This window comes from Sebastes umbrosus, chromosome 12 (genome assembly GCF_015220745.1).
Source record: "Sebastes umbrosus isolate fSebUmb1 chromosome 12, fSebUmb1.pri, whole genome shotgun sequence".
NCBI classification, from domain to species: Eukaryota; Metazoa; Chordata; class Actinopteri; order Perciformes; family Sebastidae; genus Sebastes; species Sebastes umbrosus.
The window spans coordinates 9992367-10012102 of NC_051280.1; the positions used below are offsets into that span (position 1 = coordinate 9992367).

A 19736-nucleotide genomic window follows, 5' to 3' on the forward strand; every position below is an offset into this window, starting at 1 on the left:
CAGCAAAATGTTAAATGCTTCAATCTTAGTCAAAAATGTCATACAAACATTTTTTTCAAGAACTATTCAAGACCCAATGAAGTGAAAATCAGAGCTGAATTTGTAAAAAGCAGTAATTTTTTAAGAGGAAGAAGAAAAACTTAAACGTCTAGCAATACGTTTAAGAATCTGAGGCACTGAGGAAACGTTGTTGTAAAGGAACAATTGATCTTTAATTTACAAGCTTTGCCTTGTAAATCACAATGTGCTCAGCTTGCTGAAAGATGTCAGTCAGTGTTGCACTCAAATGCATCATTAGACATCAAACAATGATTGTCTTGAGGGAGAATGTAGAGAAAATATCCAGGCCTCTCGTGCAAACTTGCTTTCGTAAGCATCCATTTGTCAGTTAAAAGTTGTTGCACACAGTATTCAGCTTGTAATCTGCGTAAAACAACTTGCAACTCACTTCATGGGATCTTATCATAGTCCAAGATTTCTTCTTAGCCAGAATTATTAGAGGTTAAACATTCTGTAAGAGTGCTTCCATGTTTTATAGTCAATGAACCATTTTCCTTTTCTAAGATTTACATACACACGACTTAAACCCTCAACTTTTAATTCACCAGTCCATTTCCCCAGAGGTGGGACCAAGTCATTGTTTTTGCAAGTCACAAGTAAGTAAGTCTCAGCTCTCTGCACTCAAGTCCTAAGTCAAGACAGACAAATCCTAAGTCCTAAACTTTGAGTTTCGAGTCCTAAACAAGTTATAATGCACTCTTCACCAAATATAATGCCATTTGCGTCTCTGTCTGCAATTTTCGACCTGCTCGTTTTCCATCCTGCAATTACTTTTTTGCTGATGACCGTGTATTTTTTTTTTTACGTGGACAAAATTATCTTTGGTAATATTTTTTCCAACTAGCGCTCAGTAACGTAACATTAGTTCTTCATAGTTCTCTCCTGCAACTTGATTGGATACTATTGAATTGGATTAAACAAAGTGGATCTGGGGAATTAAGTGTTGACTTGCTGGCAATGAATAGAGTTAACATTAGTTGATTCAGGAAATGAATTGATTCGTGGCACCCTTTTTAATCTTTGGGCTTGGGAGAAGGTATCAAGTATTTTCAAGTCAAAGGGCTTAAGTCCAAGTGAAGTCACGAGTCATTAGTGTTAAAGTCCAAGTCGAGTTGCAAATCTTTTTTTGATTTTGTCAAGTCGAGTCTAAAGTCATCAGATTTTTGACTTGAGTCCACACCTCTGCATTTCCCTATATTGTACCCTATAATCATTCGCAATAGAATCTCTGATTGTACTTATTACACGTTGCATTTATTGTATATCATTACCAAGAAGTAAATCCCACAATTGGGCATCTAACAAACCACAATCTTAGACCTAAACAGGTAATCAAAAGAGCCACGCAGTGCAAAATGCCCCCAAAATGACTATAGAGCATAGCAATACTGCCAGGTCCAGGGCTTCAGCCATCCACTGACAACACAATACTGCAACACACTAATATTAAAGGCATCCACCGATAATATTTTGTATGTTGTGTTCGGTCTATGGACAATATGACCCGATGACATTGTCTAAATGTTGTCCAGTACTTCACAGTCCTCAGTAATCAGACAAGTGTTCCAACATGGGACAGCATATGTTCAGTTTCCGTGGTTAGCCCTCCGGCCTGTCATTTTAAATAAATGTAATGTCTCAAGCTGACTGAAGCTGCGTTATCCACCTCAAGGTGCAACACAATGCAATCGGCAGACATTTGGCCGGAGGAGCACACGGCCGTATTGTTTTAGTTTAACCCCCGAATGGTTCTCATTATGTTGCGTTTTATGTGATGGTTTAGCACAAATTAAGACAGGATCTGCCAAATTCAGGATATGGCAGAAACATAGGGGATGCGTTTGTCTACTGATTTTCCATTTGTTACGGTTCATTAAATGACAACGTTTTCCTGCTCCAGGCCTTTATCCAGTCCTGTTTGATGGAAGCGGTTTCTCGTGGAAATCACAGACTAGAGAGAGCAGTTTGATCTTAGTGAGGCCTTCTTGGGTTTCAACCTCCAAAGATGATCGTAAAAATATGCTTTGTTGTTTGTGATGCAAGCAGTTTTATTGCAATTTTATTTTAAATCAATTACATAAATAGGAATGTTGAGGTTAATTGGATGGATGGATGATAAAATTCGGTGACGCACGAGAATTTTCCACCATAGTGGTGGTCCAAACCTTTCTGATTTCACAAATGTCAACAACACAACTATTTCTACATCATAATACCAAGATGAGGCTGGGAAAAATACCTGGCCTTGTCCCGCAGTCTCAGTGGGGGTTTCAGGCTGGCTTCCATCCACTGTGGTGTAGTCATACTCACCAGTGTAGTAGTCTCCACCCACATTTGTCTGAAATCAGGCGAGAACAGCACACAGGGAAAGCATCACATATCTGAGATGAGTAAATTCAAGTTCAGGTCATATTCAAGAGCTTTTGTTAATGCACATATCCATTTTGTGTACACATCTTTCCACAAAATGTGAATGAAAGGGTGATTATCCTCTATATATTTGGGGGGAAAAAACAATGATTATAATAGTCATGATATATTTTAAATGTGTAGAATATATTTAGTTACAACTAAGGTAAAAAAAAAAAAAAAAACTTATGGCAGACATCAAGACATGCTGATGAAGTAGGAAGTGGGGGGAGAAAAATAAGAAAGAGAGAGAAAAAGCTGTTTCACCCCAAGCACGGATTTTTGTGCAAAAACTTTGCGCAGAAATTTATAAAAAAATATTTTTGGGGTTCTTATGAATGCTTGCACACCCCTGCGGAACATTTGCACGGGGGAAAACATATTCGGACGGACCGCAATTTCCACCTGCAGAAACATATGTTTGACCAATGAAATCCTTTGTTCCAATTGACCGCAGTCATTCTGTATAATAATTAGCCATGTGCTTCTGTTTGTTGCACGGAGAGTGTGAATTTTCGGGGCCTTGGAACAATGGGCGTTTGTTTTCGGGATAACGGACTGTCGGACGGATGGGACATTTTTCGGACTATTGGTGTTTCGAAATGTCAATGGGCCGTCCCCTTCTCAACACCCAATAATGTACGACAAACACTACTACCTCAACAACCAAATTAAGGACAATATACGGCTTGAGATCTGCTGGGATAAGATGAAGATGGTAATTTAGCTGATGTACTTGCTAATGTTATATGTTGGTCACTCAACGAGGCTAGCCACAACAGCTACCGTTAGCATCACATTTGGGGTCCGATTAGTTCATGTATTGTGTTGTTAACCATAGCCCGTCAGACATTCTCTGTTCTAATTCTAATGCAGATTTTCCGCATATTTGCACCACATTTTAGTATCACACTGGTGAGAAACAGCTTTCAGAGAGACAATTAAAGATTGAAAATGAGAGACAAGAGAAGGACAAGGTTGACAACAAGTACTTGTATATGTGTTATTCATGGGAACAGCCATGATAACTGTATTAGTAAAGTGTTACCTCAGTCTTGGGTCCTTCAGTTGGGGGAGCATCAGTGGTTACCTCTCCTTCATTGTAGTCATAGAACTCACCATATTCATAGTTGGTGTACTGTAAGGAAAAAGGGACGAGGGGCAATCAATTAATTAGTCATTAATCATGTAAATAAGGCGGTACAATGTCTCAGAGACATGTTGCAAATTATTTACATGGTACGTAAGAGCTTATCATTTTTTAAACAACAATTTAGAAAAATGTTTAAACCATTAACTTATTGAAATATTTTTGTCATCTTGCTATTTTGGAAATAACATGTTCAAATGAAATATCACATCCATATTATAAAACTGAACAATTTGGCATATGGCTCACAGAAACAATCCTTTGCTTCCCTTTCCACCCGAACCCCCTGAGCCTCAGATGACCCTATTGAAGGGTTCATGTCTGTAAGCAAGCAAACAGCAATTAAGATTCTTGTTTGCTTCCAACAGGATGTTAGAGGGTTAATGTGATGCCAGTGAAAACTTATCTGCCGCTACCGCTTAATTCTTTATGCCAACATTGGCTCCAGGGTTTCATTAATGGGCCCTTTAAAACAGAAAGCTGTCCTGACTCACCGGATTGTGGTAAATTATGGGGAACATACAGAATACAGTAGCAGGGGGTAAAACCACTGTTACACCAGTGTCTGTAAAAACAACATGTGTTAACTCTCAAAATATTTCTTTTGGGATCTCAAAAGTATTCCATGTTTACATTTGAAAATGAATTCACCATGAAGTTGCTTACTTTAAAAGAATAATTAGACAATTGGGGAAATACGCTCATTCACTTTCTTCACGAGGGTTAAATGAGAAGATCAATCCCACTTTTATATTTGGGCGTTACTTATGAAAATGGAGACAGGAGCAGTGGGCAACCTAAAAAGTGAAGCCAATGCAGAGGTGCCCTAAACTTGCATTCTTTCTAATAGCCAGCAGGGGGCGACTCCTCTGGTTGCAAAAATAAGTCTGATTGTATAGAACTCTATGAGAAAATGACCCTACTTCTCACTTGATTTATTACCTGCCTATATGCATCTCTAAAGCTCGCTAATTAACACATTATATGTCATTTGTTTCAGCCGTACAAAAACTGAAAACGTCAAGTTTCAGTTTTACAGAGCTAGCTGTTTCCCCCTGCTTCCAGTCTTTATGCTAAGCTAGGCTAATCGTCTCCTGGCTCCAGCTTCATATTAGCCATACAGACATGGGAGTGGTATCAATCTTCTCATCCAACTCAGAATTCCACAAAATGTTGATCATAATTTATTGGCGCACTGCCCACAACCAATATAATATTATGCAATTTAGCCACTTTAGCCCTTGTCAAAATCTTAAGATTCCTTCTGATTCGCCCTTTTTCTTTTATTTCTACTAATACTGTGAAAAAAAGGGCGAGGTAAATTGAGTTAACAGACCAGCCCCCGATATGCGTCGCTCTATCAGCGCAGGGATAAATATTAGTCCCTGGACGGCTGCTGAGCTCATAAAAATAATACAAGATCCGCGGCCTGCTGCAATTTTGGCCTGGCCTCCGTTCAGTGGCCCAGAGAGAGACAGAGAGAGGTCACACTAGAGAGAAGCCTTGGCCAGACCAACTAGACTGGCTGAGAGGATAGAAGGAGAGGGTCAGGGAGAAATACAGAGAAAGATAGAGAACTAAGGATGGATTTATAAAGATTTATGGCGTTGAAGTGCTTGGCTGAGCTGAAGGCCTTCACCACAGGCTTGGATGAAAGGCATAAATGCTGAAGTGGGCTCATAAAAAAAAACTCCCCCTTTCCTCCTCCTGCATCACTCCCTCTTCCTCTTTTAACCCAGCTGCAGACATGTGGTTGACGACTGCAAAGGCGGCGTGCCTCAGGTCAAGGAGCATCTTCACAGGCTAAGGTCAAAGCTGAGCTCCGTGCTTTTGTAGAATTGTAGTGTTTTAAGAAATATTGAGGGATAGGTTCAGGAAGTTCAGACCTCAATGTACATAAACACTTCAAATATAAAAAGATTTGAACTTTCACAGCAGTGATTTGTCCTCCTGGTGAAAAATTAGTGCAGGAGGAAATCAATTCTTGAAAGTTGAGTTGGAATGTAGGAAAAACATTCCTGTTAAAGCTGCACAGAACCCAACAATGAATAAACCACATTTACAATGTTCTTGAAACTGCTCCCTGCTGTCTATTTAGAATTGACAAGCTCCTTGTCTTGGCGCTGAAGAGTAACTTGATGATGAAGCAATATTTTCCGGGACGCGGTACCCACTGTACAGCCAATATTTTTCAAATAGAGAACCAGCTCCTGATTTTTTTTCTTGAACCAGGGATCTAAAGTCTACTTTTCCAGGTACTGGGAGTCTAGCTGGGGAAGGAAAAGCTTAAATTTCCCTGGGAGTCTGGGCAGAGCCTGCTGAACTCGTTAGTGATATAAATCACGGGGCCACTCCAAAGTGGGCTCAGACTTCGTGGCAGGGGAAAAAGTTTCCAGTGTGAGCTCATCAGTTATTTAGTGAAATACTGAAGGAAAATGTCAGCCGACAAAAAGGCTTGAACCAGCAAAATAACAAAAAAATGAAGATGAAAAAAGACAGATGAGGCCCTGATACAAAATACTGTATTTCAATTAAGAGATCTGGCTGAAGAGGCTACAATTGATGTTTCGGAGCTAGTGGAAATAACATTTTAATTTCAGAAGATGAGCTCAAACTCAACACTGTACATTGATATATCAGCATGTTTCCAGCCGACTGAAGAAAGAGACCTATCTACGTTGACACAGACACTCATACAAGTCTGTCTCTGTCAAAGAACTTTTGCCTGGAGGAATGTTTGTAAAAAATGTTTAAGATCACATAATTTGCAGAGAAACTGCACTGGCTTGAACCCCAGCAAATGTTATCTACTATTAGTCACAGACCAGTGTTTATGTTACAGAAGTGTTTAAGGAAAAATGTCCAAATTTGGAGGGGGTGGAGGGACTTGATGTGTTTAGCTGGTGTATCTCAAATAACCTCTACTACCCAACCCTAAAGCCTACCTTATGTGCCTCAAAGCATCAGGTTTCTACTTTTCTCACCCCTTAAATCATTGGTTTTAAAATCAATCTGGAATTCTATTTAATTTTGCAAAAAAAATCAATAGATATGGAGTCTGTTTTCACTTCTAATGTACCAAAAAGAAGAAAATTAGGTTTTATTTAATTTTCTGCCATGATAATTCACCCTACATTAGTGTTCTTGAGGGATTCTTTGGATGTCAGTACTGGTAATTTGATTAGAGCAATATCTTTGTGGTGGGCACTAAAATATGTCATAATATCACCTCTATGCCAAGCTCAGCTTCTACTTTCCTAGTGGGAGCTACAGCCTGGCTTTGGCCTCCACGCTCCGAGTGGAATAGGGAATAGGAATTCTGTCGTAATCAACAGCAAGTTGCCCATTTTTGGAGGATAAGGGTAAGAGTGCCATCCGCTAGCTGTTTACTGTAAGTGTCAAAAATAAGTGCTAAAATAACACAAAACACTACAATAATAATAATACCCACCCTTTGTAAATTGGACATGGGCCTCCAAAGATTAAATTGTTTTAATTGCTGACAGGTGTAGTCGCTAATGCCAAACACCAGATTTGCGGCAACATCAGTATTGTTATACGTAAGGATCGATATCATTAACTACATTTGATTTTGTATATTGCCCCTTTGCTCTACTTCTCTTCATATAGGGATTTGTCTTTTGCGCGTACTTTATACATCTCTGATGATGAACGATTGACAGATGACAGATGAATAGATCGGTGACAGATAATGACAGTCTATCGTAGCTACGTACGCTATCGTCCATGAATGGAGGCGCTGCCCCAGAATGCGCCGCGATTCCCATTCCCTATACAAACTTACCAGAATTACGGGTTCTCCAAACATCTAATGTTATAAAGGAACAGACGTCTGAAATTGCTAACGCTACATAAGTAATACAACAGTATGTTTGCAGTTGAAAAAGGGAGAACATATCTTGTGTCATGTTTGTAATCTGTACAGGGCTATGGCGTTCTCCAGTCAGTAGCTAACTGCAAAAGTTGACAGTGCGTCTCCTAGCAATAACGGCCCTCAAATGTCACTGAACCGTTGCCATGGGAAACCGCCATTTACAGGCTTTAAGCTTAGACTTTGCTTCCACAAATACGTCCAAATACAGTTTGATCCTCTTTTAAAAAATAGAAAAAATATGCACAACAGCTGGAGCATCATTATAGTGTTCATTATCTTACATCGTTCAAACTGATGTACTTCATTGTCCTCCATCCAAGCATAATTTATTCTCTTACTCGCTTTCTAACAACACCCAAGTTTGAAGGCCTCTTTCCAAATTCCTGTTATCATCCTTACTAAATCTCAAACTCCAGCTCCCATATTTTCTCCCTCTGTGTTTCCCTCTTTCCTCTCCCAACTCTCTTTTCCTTCTTCCCTTCCTCCCTCCTTCTCCCTCCGGACAACTCCTCCTCCCACCCGTTCTCTACTCCTAAATCCACCTCGCCCAGCCCGCTGTCTCCCCCCTCCTCCAGATACTGACCTCGTCCTCAGGTTGCTGAGCCTGGGGGGTGTCGTGGTGGTTGGGGGTTTCACAGTCAGGGCTGTAGTGTTCACAGTAATCATGGGCTGCTCTGGGGTCTGCCACGATCAGCAGCTGCTGGATGTCACCCTGGAAGAGAAGAAGAAGCATGTCAGCCATGTCAACAAATTTTACAGCCTGTATTGTAAATTCCCATGTCGGAGTTTTCTATTATCTCCAGTGTTTCTCAACATAAAACTACTATAGGTTTATATTAGGGCCATCAATTTTATTAAGTTTCCAATGTGGTTTGGCAAATGGCACCAGATACTACGATACGGAGGAGCCTTAGCCACTGTTGCTGTTGAGGAGAAGCCAGTCAGAGGCATGAACATCCAAACTCCATCCAGAATCCAATAGTGAATGGATTCACACTTGTGAATGTGGTATAAAGTTTCTACTAATGGTAATCTTTTAGTATCCACTCGCTGTTAGCGGCAGCACAAAAACGTAACAGGATTTTAAACTCTGGAAATGTTTCTTGGAGGTTGTAGTTGACCGCTCCACTTACATTTTTATGTACACAGGGTTTGCCTTTTTGACTTTTTGATCAAAGAAACAAACATTTTCTGACACAGGTGATAATCTTTTGCGCTGAAAATTCAACTCAAACTTCACGCCCATCCAAACCTTGGAAGTGCTCCAACTGCCAATCAGCTAACATCATATTTGAACGTGACTTTCCTGAGCTGCGACGCCCAAAATGACCCCAGAGACCATTCACATTGTCTATTTTCTTTCATGATTACAAATAGAAACCAAATGTTAATGTCCATGAAGTATACACCTATTATTCCTCCTCGCTTGATTGCCTCAGCTTTGCACCAATGTGGTGATAATAAAATGAAAACAACAAGGCAGATGTTGTACAGTACCACAGGCAGTAGTCTCTGGACTATTAATTACATATAACTTTATGGAATAAATCAAGGCTTTAGGGGAGTCTGTGAGCTTTTAAACAAGAACTATTGTACAGTCCCCCCCTCAGCCATCAGAGACGGCAAGTCCCCTTACACAGCAGATAAATAACCAAGGTCTGTACTTATCTGAGGCTGTCTGTTTTTCATGAGCTTTTGGAAAAGGAAATTAGATCCCCGCTCGCAACCCCTTCCATCAGCCAAAGGCTCTTTTTCCATGATCGTCTCCTAAGGAATTTCTAAACCCGGAACTTCTATGCCACGGATGAGGAGAATTTGATCTATACCCATCGACCACATGGGCAACTCAGCTGACACTTTTCAGAATCCACCCAGAGTAAGAAAGAGGACAAACAAATAGCGAAAATAAAAACAAAAAAAACAAAGTGCTGTGTAGAGGTGAAAGAAGGCCACAGTCAGGGTGGGCCCTAAAGAGGAAGCACATACATGCAGATTGCATTAAATTACAGGAGGCAACATCTGTACAAGCTTAGACCTCTGGAACATATTAGATATTCACCGCCACATGCTCCCATCATGCAACGAAACAACGGGGTATTGAATAACCCTAATAACAACCAGAATATATACACAAGTTGAAATTTTACAAATGGACTAATGCCTTCTGTTGTCGCCTGTTGTGCCTTTTAATGCTACAATCACGTTTGCCTTTCACTCACTTTCAGATCCCTCCTTCCCATGAGAAAACACATACACATGTTATTAGGGGCGGAGAATCTCTACAGTTTACAGGATCTTGGGGTAAAATGTAGCTTGTGTCTCATTAGGGAAGAAAAGATGAATAAAATGACGTTCAAACAGTAACGTGTAGAGCTGCAATGATTAACCGATTAGTTGTTGTCTATTAAATGAATCGACAACTATTTTGATGATTGATTAAGCGGAGTCATTGTTTAAGAAAACAAAAAGTCCAAATTCTCTGACTGCAGCTTCTTAAATGTGAATATTTTCTGGTTTCTTTACTCCTCTATGACAGCAAACTGAATATCTTTGAGTTGTGAACAAAACAAGACATTTCAGGACGTCATCTTGGGCTTTTGGAAACACTGATTTTTCACAATTTTTGTGACATTTTATAGACCAAACAACTAATCGATTATATTATAAATAATCGTTAGTTGCAGCCCTAGTAACATGATCTGAACATTTCAACCCTTGTCTGTATCAAGTTTATAGCTGGGAAGCAACCTAGAAGATTTTTAGAAGAAGAATTGTAATTGTAAAAATGTAAAATAATTCTAATAGCAAACAGAGAAGTATCGTACATTGAATTCTAATAGTTTCCCTTCCTCTCCTCCACATCCACATGTACCTTAATTAAAATAACAGTGGGCAGCAGTGGCCCAAAGCAAACATGTGTGACCAAAAGGTCGTTAGTTTGATTCCCAGACTGCAGAATAAATCAACTCTCCCTCCCTTGAGCAAGGCATTTAATGTGGCCAATAGATTAAACTATGGTTGTACTGGGCAGCTCCCAGGTGTGAATGTAACAGAGTGTGGAGCAGGGCGTTTCTGCGAAAGTGTGCTTATTGAACCTATGCTCAGTGAAATGAAAGGGGAAAAATACCCTGCTCTCAAGAGTTCACCCTGCACCGTCTGAACCTCCCACTACAACTAAAACTACAATGAAGCAGAAAGTCTCAAATGAATGACAGACATTCAGCCACTAGATACTGTGGGTCCTTTTCATAATTTAACACAAATGGATCCAAAGTCAAAGCCAGACAAAGAAAGTTAGAAACACATTGAATTTGACAAGATCTCTGTCTGCCTCCTCCTGTCTACCTTTTCTTATCCTGTTTCGAGGATAATTGAAATGCCGGAAAATTATGTGTTTAATTATTTTTCACCACTTGTCTGATCGGGCAAGTGAGTTGCTAGATTTACTAGTCCAACGTGGGATTTTACTTGCCCCAGGCAAGCCTGCAATCCTTATTGTTGAGCCCTGAGGTACATAGCAAGTATTGTATTTACTACAACAAGATGACAAATATGTGCTGAAGATCTGCAGAAGAGTCCAAAAAACGTCACACGGTGCTTGTAAAGAGACCACACACAGTCGGCCCATTTATAAAGCCAGTCAGTGATTCAATCACTCCCATACTCCACGATGGGCTTCTCCCTCACCCTCTCTTCTTTTACCCTCTGTTTCTCTTTCGTCTGCATCTCAGTGCTTTTGTTGATGTAACTGTCTGGATTGTCTTGCACATCTCTCTGGCATCTGTTGAGGTTCCTCCTCAGAATTACAGGAATGATCTACAGCGATGGCCCGGCTCCGAGCTCAGAGCTGGCACAGACACAATAAGATAAATCATCTGTCTAGGCTGCACTACAATCGATCTATTAATGGGACTGCGTACAATGTGTATGTGGGTGTAAATACAACGCGCCTGAACACATGTTAACCTTCATCGCCCACTGTAACAACAACCATGCGACGGGAAAAAGTATATAAAAGGACAAAGGATGAGACTGACTGAATAAAGGCTAGAGACATCATTGAATCCTTCTTTCCATCCACAGTTCACACATAGGCACCATCAGAGTATGGCTGCTTTTTTTGGATTGGAAATAAACACCATTGTTTTTTCCCAGGTGGCAACCTTCGGTTCTGAAAAGTGAAGCCAATGCTGAAGTGCCTTAAACTTGCATTCTCTCTAATAGCCAGCAGGGGGCGACTCCTCTGGTTGCAAAAAGAAGTCTGATTGTATAGAAGTCTATGAGAAAATGAGCCTACTAGTCACTTGATTTATTATCTCAGTAAACATTGTAAACATGAGTTTATGGTCTCAATCGCCAGTCTTCTTCATTACAGCATGATGTTCATTTAGTAAATTATGGTCCCATTTAGAGTCAAATAAACCATAAAGCAGGGGATGCTTTCGGGCGTGGCTACCTTGTGATTGACAGGTCGCTACCACGACGTTTTCCAGTCTGGGAGTTGTTCTTACTTCTTATAAACAGTTTATGGTTTTTCCTCGAGCATACAGGTTTCACATCTGATTTTAAGCTAAGAAATGTAAAACAGCAAACAGACACCACTGGATTCTCCCTGGAGTAGGTGACCTTGGCTGTGAAAAGTATCCCTCCCAACACACAGTCCACACCCACTAGGAACAGAAGTCACTTAAGAAAAACAACTGGCAGATGGATAATCGCCTACTAGTGGGCGGTATTAAAAGCCCTCAGCAGACCATGAAATCTGTCCTTGGTATTGTGTTCTCAATAGGACGTCAGATATGTGCTTCTGAATGCCACTCAAAAGGATAGAGGTGTGGGGCGGGATTGTGATCAAGTGAGTTGACATCTGATTGTGAGCACACATTACCTCATCCATGATTATAAAGCACATGAATGACCTAAAAAAATCCGGACGCAACTTTGATTAGATGCAGATAGCTCCCGCTGGCGCCGGATCAGAGATGACAGGAGGTACGGGGGGGTTTTCCCCATCTTGAATTTGTTGGGACTAATTTGAAGGCATAAACAAAGATGTAGTTTGTGTTTGACTCCACGAAATTGAGACCATACTTGATTTAGAGACTTTATCAACATTAGAGTGTCAATTTCTGGAGGAATACCAACCTCAACCTCAGGCCTTACAAGCACAACCTCTTCCCAAATTGCACTCAAATCCCGCCTCGTTGGCAAAACCTTAAACCATCCATGCTCCTACTTTAAGCACGGTTTGAACACATGTTCCTGACTTCAAGCAGTACAAATCCTGTGACAAAGTGCTGCCTGAGAGACTTATAAAATGCAGCAATCGTTTTGCAAATTCCCATATCTGTGCTTATATCTAAAGTGAACACATTAAAATTCAGAGAATCTGAAGGACGACCCGACAAGCCAAGTGATTAGGGCACATATATCACATGGGCACATATGCCTTGAGCAGCGAGTCTATTCCCAGCTGGCCAGACCATTTACTGCATGTCATTCCCCTTACTCTCTTTCCCCACATTTACTGTCTCTTTCCACAATCACTACATAAAGGCATCAATTGCCCAAAATATAATCTTTAAAAAATACATAAATACATCAGGACAATCTGTGAATACAATGGCTAACACTTAGATGTGGCCAAATAAGACGATAAATAGATTAGTTGAAAAATCTATCGCAAAAAAAGGTAATATGCAACTGTTTTATTCAGTTCTCTTTTATAATGTTGTAAATTGAATATCTTTGAGTTTTGAACTGTTGATCGTACAAAACAAGACATTTGAAGACACCTTCTTGGGCTCTGGGAAATTATACTATGAATATATTTTTCTGATATGTTATAGACAAAACAATTACAAGTAGGGGCGGTAATGCTGTGAAACTTTTTTTTTGTCAGAGTGTTTGATTTATTGATTGTTGTCAGGAAGTAATGAGAATTTCAACAAATATAAAATGTATTTGAACAGAACTACCAACCCTACCTTTACTTGAGAAAGTAATTAATTAAAAGGCAAATTGATTGATTAAGAAAAAGAATCCCACTTTGCAGCCCTACTCAAAAACAATATGTAGTTTCCACTAATTCCACCAGAACAACATGTAAGTACATAATTAAGTGGTTGTAGGGTTGTTGTCTGTGGCCAGGTGCAGCAGGTCACTCTGCCTGCAGGGCACAGCTGGGGGATATTAATGCACCTGGAAGATGTTTGGAAATATGCCAAAGCATCTGCAGTCTGACCCACTAAAACACAAATGCAGGCAGAGGCTGGGAAAAGAGGGTTACGTGATCACAAAGGATACGTTTGTGTGATCAAATTTTTGCTTTACAGACTTTAAACTAATTAGAAGACAGCATCCTTACATGGCACCAGGACTTTATCTGGACTTAAAGGGTAATTGTACAGGCTCTCAACATGAATTAACGAATGAAAGGAAAGTCCTTACTACTGCAACATTTTTTGAGATTTAAGATGACTTAACAGGTGAATATTTACATATTCCTTTTCCAGAAATAATGTCCCAACTCAGGGTAATCCACAGACCTTGCTGTAAAAAACATTCACAAAATAGTTCAAACGAAACTTTTACGTGTGTCACTGTAACCTGTCTGTCCCACTGATCCATCATCAGCCAGATGTGACCAGCTCAGAGGCCACGCAGCCCAATACAGCTGCTCAACTCAACAGTCTCTTGCAGATGTTTCTGCTTTTCAAATGCATATCGTGCAAGCTTGCTGTATCTGTTGTAGCCGTAACTTCCTTCTGTATTTTCTTTATTTTATCATCTAAAAAGCCTGCTTTTCCAAACTCTTGGAGAGGAACACATCTTGAAAGAACAAATAGACAGATGGAATTTCAAAACTGTACAAGGACAACAATTAACCAAGAAGCAGAGAAGAGGAAAAATGTATAATACCCTCCTGATTCCTCCCAGTGTTTTATCAAATGCAGCCTTTTGTGGTCAGCGCAAAGGATAAGGTTTCTTTTCAAGCACTGGAGGCATACAAACGTCTTGCACCCTTCGAATATTAAAACATTTCGTCTGCCAGTAGCTCAAAAAACTGTTGAACTGTTTGAACCATCTGCTTGCTTGTCTGCCTGCCCTTTCCTCACTTCTCCGTCTCAGTTTCTTTTTTTCCTCGCTCTGCTCTTTTCCATCAGTTTCTAAGCAGCACCTTGGGTCCATTACTTCCTGGCTGTGCTGGGACCAGTTAGTGAGGGTTACACACAAGGGACAAGGAGGTCAGATACAGGCACACTATGACTAAGACATCCTATCGTCTTCTGTTTCTTCATATGAATACATGTTGAAAATATCAGTGACTGAAGACCTTCTCAGTTACAGTAACACTCATACAAATATGAATTAATGACCATATTCCTATTACACAACGCTAACCAAAACAGTTTGTGACGAGTACTGGAGGGTGAAAAGTGACTGAGGCAGATGAGAAACAGTCGGACCGTTTCTCCTCCTGCCAACTCAACCATAAACAATGATTCACTTTAAGGCTTAGAGCCCATCAGAGCCTTGTTAGATTCCCCTGCCAAAGACTGTCCTGCTTGAGGGACAGCATTTGGAACGATCTGCTATGCAGCAATGACAGCGACATAAACAAACTATCTTCGCTTCCTCACAGACACACACACACACATTTTTATGCATACATGCACGTATGAAACAACACACATGCCGTCACCAAACAAAGAATCCCACCCTTTCCTTTAAAGTCTGAAGAATGGATTTGCATAAAAATGAGAGATGATTCAAATAACGTGTGGCTTTTATTTAAAAAGAAGAAAAAAAGCAGAAGAAAGGGGGGAAAGGCATTTGGAGGCCTGGTCAGTGAGCATATCTTTTAAACAGCTGTGCAATCGGAGCCAAGACTAAGCACACACTGATCATATTTTCCCCAAGCCTTCACTCTCCCCTGTGCTTCCAACTTTGACACCTGCTTATGCAATCTACTGCAGTTAAGGTAGCCATGTGCTCGCCGCTCGAAGCCGTTTTAGTGAGAGAGCTCACAGCCAACTTCAGTAATTAAACTGTGGAATGGCTCCAAAGTTGGGAAGCTTAGGCTCAGTAGGCTTAACAGACACAATTTCTTCTTAATCATAGCTGTACATCTTTAATTCTTCAGATAAAGAGATGCAAGACAAGCTGCAGCAAATATTTGCCTTTTGTTGGAGCCATTTAACTAAGATTAGTTTAGGTATAGGTCTGGGGTATGTTTATAATTAGTAGATAACTGTAATGCTTAGGGTTCGAGATGGTCAGGGTTAGATAAGGTTATTTTTTAAGGAATGAACTTCCATCTTTGCCTATAGCTACAGTTGGATCCATAACAACATGTCAGAGGATCATTAAACACATTAGGATTTATCATCTGGGCGTCATGAATAACCACAGCAAATTTAATGGATGGACCAAAAGTTTTGGTGATGGGGAAATTTCTGGAAGTAAACATGTTTATTAGTTGCACTGATGCACCTGACATTTAACAGGTTTGTCTCTGTGTGTTTGTATGTGTGAAACTGCAACCATCACAACCATAAAACATACCGGTAATTCAAAATGAAGATTGTTGTTTCGTCAAGAAAAATACGGCGGTGCCCGTTACACCTGTCCCACTTTTCAGTAAAAATGAGTATTGGGTGAAGGTAGATAATAACGTGATCATAATGTGTTCAAATGCAATCTTGTAAGATGTAGATTTTGGCGTGAAATTTGAATAAATCCAGTTGTTTGAAGGAAATGTTTTCACAGCAATATAAAATAGATAATAGAGAGGGAATTATGAGCTGTTTAACATCCTAACAAAAACCAGTATTCAAACAGTAATAAAAAAAATTATGTTGAAGTACATGGGATTTATTGTTGTCTGACTTTTGTTTTTTACCATGGTATCGAATTGGTATTAACTTCTAAATTTTCGGTTTTGTGGCATCCTTAGTGTAGGCCTATGGTAACTGACGAAACACTTAAAATGTATTATTGCGGCACCAAAAGGCGCAGTGAAAAATTTTGGTTGCACTTAAATTATGTTGTGGCGCACCAGTGTAATCAATGTAAAACGTTTGTCTGGAGCCCTGCACATACAAAAACCTCTGAAGCTCACTATCAGACCAATTTGGGGCCCTAGGGAAAATTTTAGGTGGTGCCCGTTGCATCGCAGCCAATTCCACCACCGACCCTTGTGTTCACACAATCACACAGAAACGCTTAGTTTTATGTCTTTGAGATTGAGCTAGGCAGATCACACTTAAAAGAAAAAGTGAATTTCTCAAAATGATGTTGTGGGTTATTCACCAAAACACCTGAATAGTCTTCCCAACTTTCCCTAATGAACTGAAGGTGAAAGTCACTGACGTTAGCTACTTATTAGCTATTAGGGTGATGCGCTGGGTGAAAATAGGGCCTATTTAACAGGCTACATGTTGTTTTGGGCTTTTTTAAAATATTCTAAATAAATAGTATTAAAATAGGATTACAACATTTTTTAAAAGTTATAATTTTGAATTTATTTTCTTCCCTCATTTGGGGTGCCCCTATGGATGGATGACGCCCCTAGCATTTGCCTATACTGCTTATGCCTAGGGTGCGCTCTGCTTGTTATACATTGTACAGCTGAGCTTTATTACTTAACACCTACACAATGAAGCTGGAGGGGAATTCCAAGAATCACAATGAATTAAACGTTGTAGACTAAGCCATAATTTAGCGTGTATCTCCATAAGATCTCAATGTAAATACATTACGTACAAGACCTTGGAAGAACTCAATAACCTGATTGCGGAGATGTTTTAAATTTTCACATTGTGTTTATCTACATTGGATATTGCAGCCAGCAGTGTTCCAAAGGTTTCTATAGCCTCCAAGGTATACTGATTGTAGTATACCTATAACAGCTGTAGAATGGACGCCAGAGTATAATCCCATAAGCTACAAATCCATCCCAAACACATGGCTTGCATCTACTTTACAAACCTGTTTTTATCTATAGGAATATATAGCTAAGACGTTTTGGCCAGTAAGGATGTTTGCCATTAGCAGTGCAGTGTCTACAAGTAGCCAGTTTGTAATCAACAAATCTAGGGTTATCAAACTTGAAGTGGAAATAATTACAGTTTAAGATATGGCTGCTTTTTCTAGCTGGGACACCACAACATTGCTATTGTGTGATACACTGATTAAAACCACCTTGGAACATGTAAAAAACCTCAACCCTTGGAACAAAAGGAATCATTTTCTCTTCTCCAGGTTTTTAAAAAGTGAACAAAACAAATTACTCTGTAATTCAACACCATTTAGTGTAATATATGTTCAAACAAAGAGCACTCACAAAAGCCAAATGGCTGGCCTTAAATCAGCAGTAAAAATAGAAAAGGCTTAGTGAAAGTGCTAGGCTACGTTTATCCTCTCCACTCAACTCTCAATTACCTTAATTACAAACCCACCTCTAATCACTATGGCTTTTACTCTTACGTTCTAATTGTGGTCGTGCTCATTGTACTTTAATATAATAGTAAATGTCAAATTTACAGAAATATTGCCTCCTTTCATCACGGCCTAAACTTGTCTGTATGTTTAACCTATATATCTAGCGATGTAATCTGCTTGCCAAAAACCTATCACTGGAGAAGGGTGGGATCCCATTTTCAAGTGGCTCCTCTGTGGAAAGTCACGTCTGACCTGGAGGCAAACATTTTGCAGGCTGTTCTACTTAGCAAGCATTCCACATGCAGACATCAAAGAGAGGCTATTGTCTTCGGATCAAGCATTCAGCTCACATTTTCCACTCAGCTCACAGCTACCTGCACTAAACCTGGTAGGACCTCCATTTCATAATCGCCACCTTAGTAACCATACACCAAGTCTGATTCTGAGCTCTGATAGTCAGTTATTGAGGGAATAATATGAAATCATCTCACAAATAGTGGAAAAATTAATGCATCTCAATTAACACTGTCCAATATGAACAACTGAAGCCTTATAGACCTCAGTCTTTCTTTAAATAAGTCAAACAAACCGGTGTTGAGAGAACAGAAAGCAAGTTGAACAACACACTGTCCATGGAGCCTTTCCACAGACATTGCCCACAAACTCTTGCCAAGTATACAAAGCCAATATTGTTGTTCTGGCCAATAAAATTCACCATCTACTCTATGTACAAGTTAATGAAAGACAAATAAAAATGTCTGGCCTTAAAGCGTTTGGATTTAAAGTATTAGACACTGAAATTGTCCCTTTTCACAATGGTAAATGGGATTCATTGAAAGAAAGATGCACAATATGCTTTTGATTACAACCATGCTTAACCAGAATGGAGGAATCGCTGGCATCTAGGTAAGCTTTCCAAAACTCCCTCAAAGCATAATCCCTTCAATCTAGTGGTGAATGTCTGCATGATATAAAAGACACTCCTGTGGAGATGATGGAGACATCTTGAAGCAGATTCTTCCCACAGATTTTAATGTCAGCGGGGAATTGTGTTGTATCTTTCCAAGAAAGCAAGAAATATTGAAGATAATAATTACAAATTAATCATATTTAAGTCCTTTGCACTGATACAACCAAAAGGGGCATTTAAGGAATTTGGCAAGCACACTTATTCACTTTTTTTGCCGACATTTAAATGAGAAGGTTGTAAACTGGCTCTAGCTTACTACTCTAATCCATCTTTTCATTTAACTCTTGACAAAAAATCAAATAAACACATTTTCCAAAATGTTAAAACCCCTTTAAACCAAATCACACCACAATCACAACCCAGCTAGCTTAATCCAGGTGAATAGGGATTCACTATGGCTGCCTTACCTCAAAGACTTCCTCATCCAGGATTCTGGTGCCGAAGACAGTAATGCCTTCTGTGTTGATGACAGCCTGGTCGCTTCTGGCAAGGGGCCTGGTCAACTTCTTCTTACAGTCCACGATGATGGTGACGCTCTTCTTCTCCACACTGATGGCGACACGATGCCATCTGTGCAGCAGGGGAGCAAAATAGGAGGTCAGAATTACAACCAAAATGCTCTGGCACTTCCTATTCTTTCACGAAAATTGCCACAGCATATGGTTAAAGGAATAGTGTGACATTTTGGGAACGCTTTCTTGCCGAGAATTAGATGAGGAGATCGATACCACTCTTAGATTTGTAGGCTACAACGACAACACCGTGGTAGCGACCTGTCAATCACCGTGGTAGCGACCTGTCGATCA

The 19736-nt window shown here is 39.9% G+C and overlaps 1 protein-coding gene across 1 annotated transcript in view; it reads right to left on the bottom strand.

Annotated features, from left to right (window-relative positions):
• The window catches only part of LOC119498372 (collagen alpha-1(XI) chain-like), a 107145-nt gene that overhangs the window by 73755 nt on the left and 13654 nt on the right, over positions 1 to 19736 (bottom strand). Inside the window, exons 4-7 of the mRNA XM_037787204.1 lie at positions 19338 to 19500; positions 8098 to 8226; positions 3518 to 3607; positions 2300 to 2398 (exon numbers count right to left, since the gene is read on the bottom strand). Coding sequence (XP_037643132.1) covers positions 2300 to 2398; positions 3518 to 3607; positions 8098 to 8226; positions 19338 to 19500 — 481 coding nt within the window. The remainder of the gene's footprint in view (positions 1 to 2299; positions 2399 to 3517; positions 3608 to 8097; positions 8227 to 19337; positions 19501 to 19736) is intronic.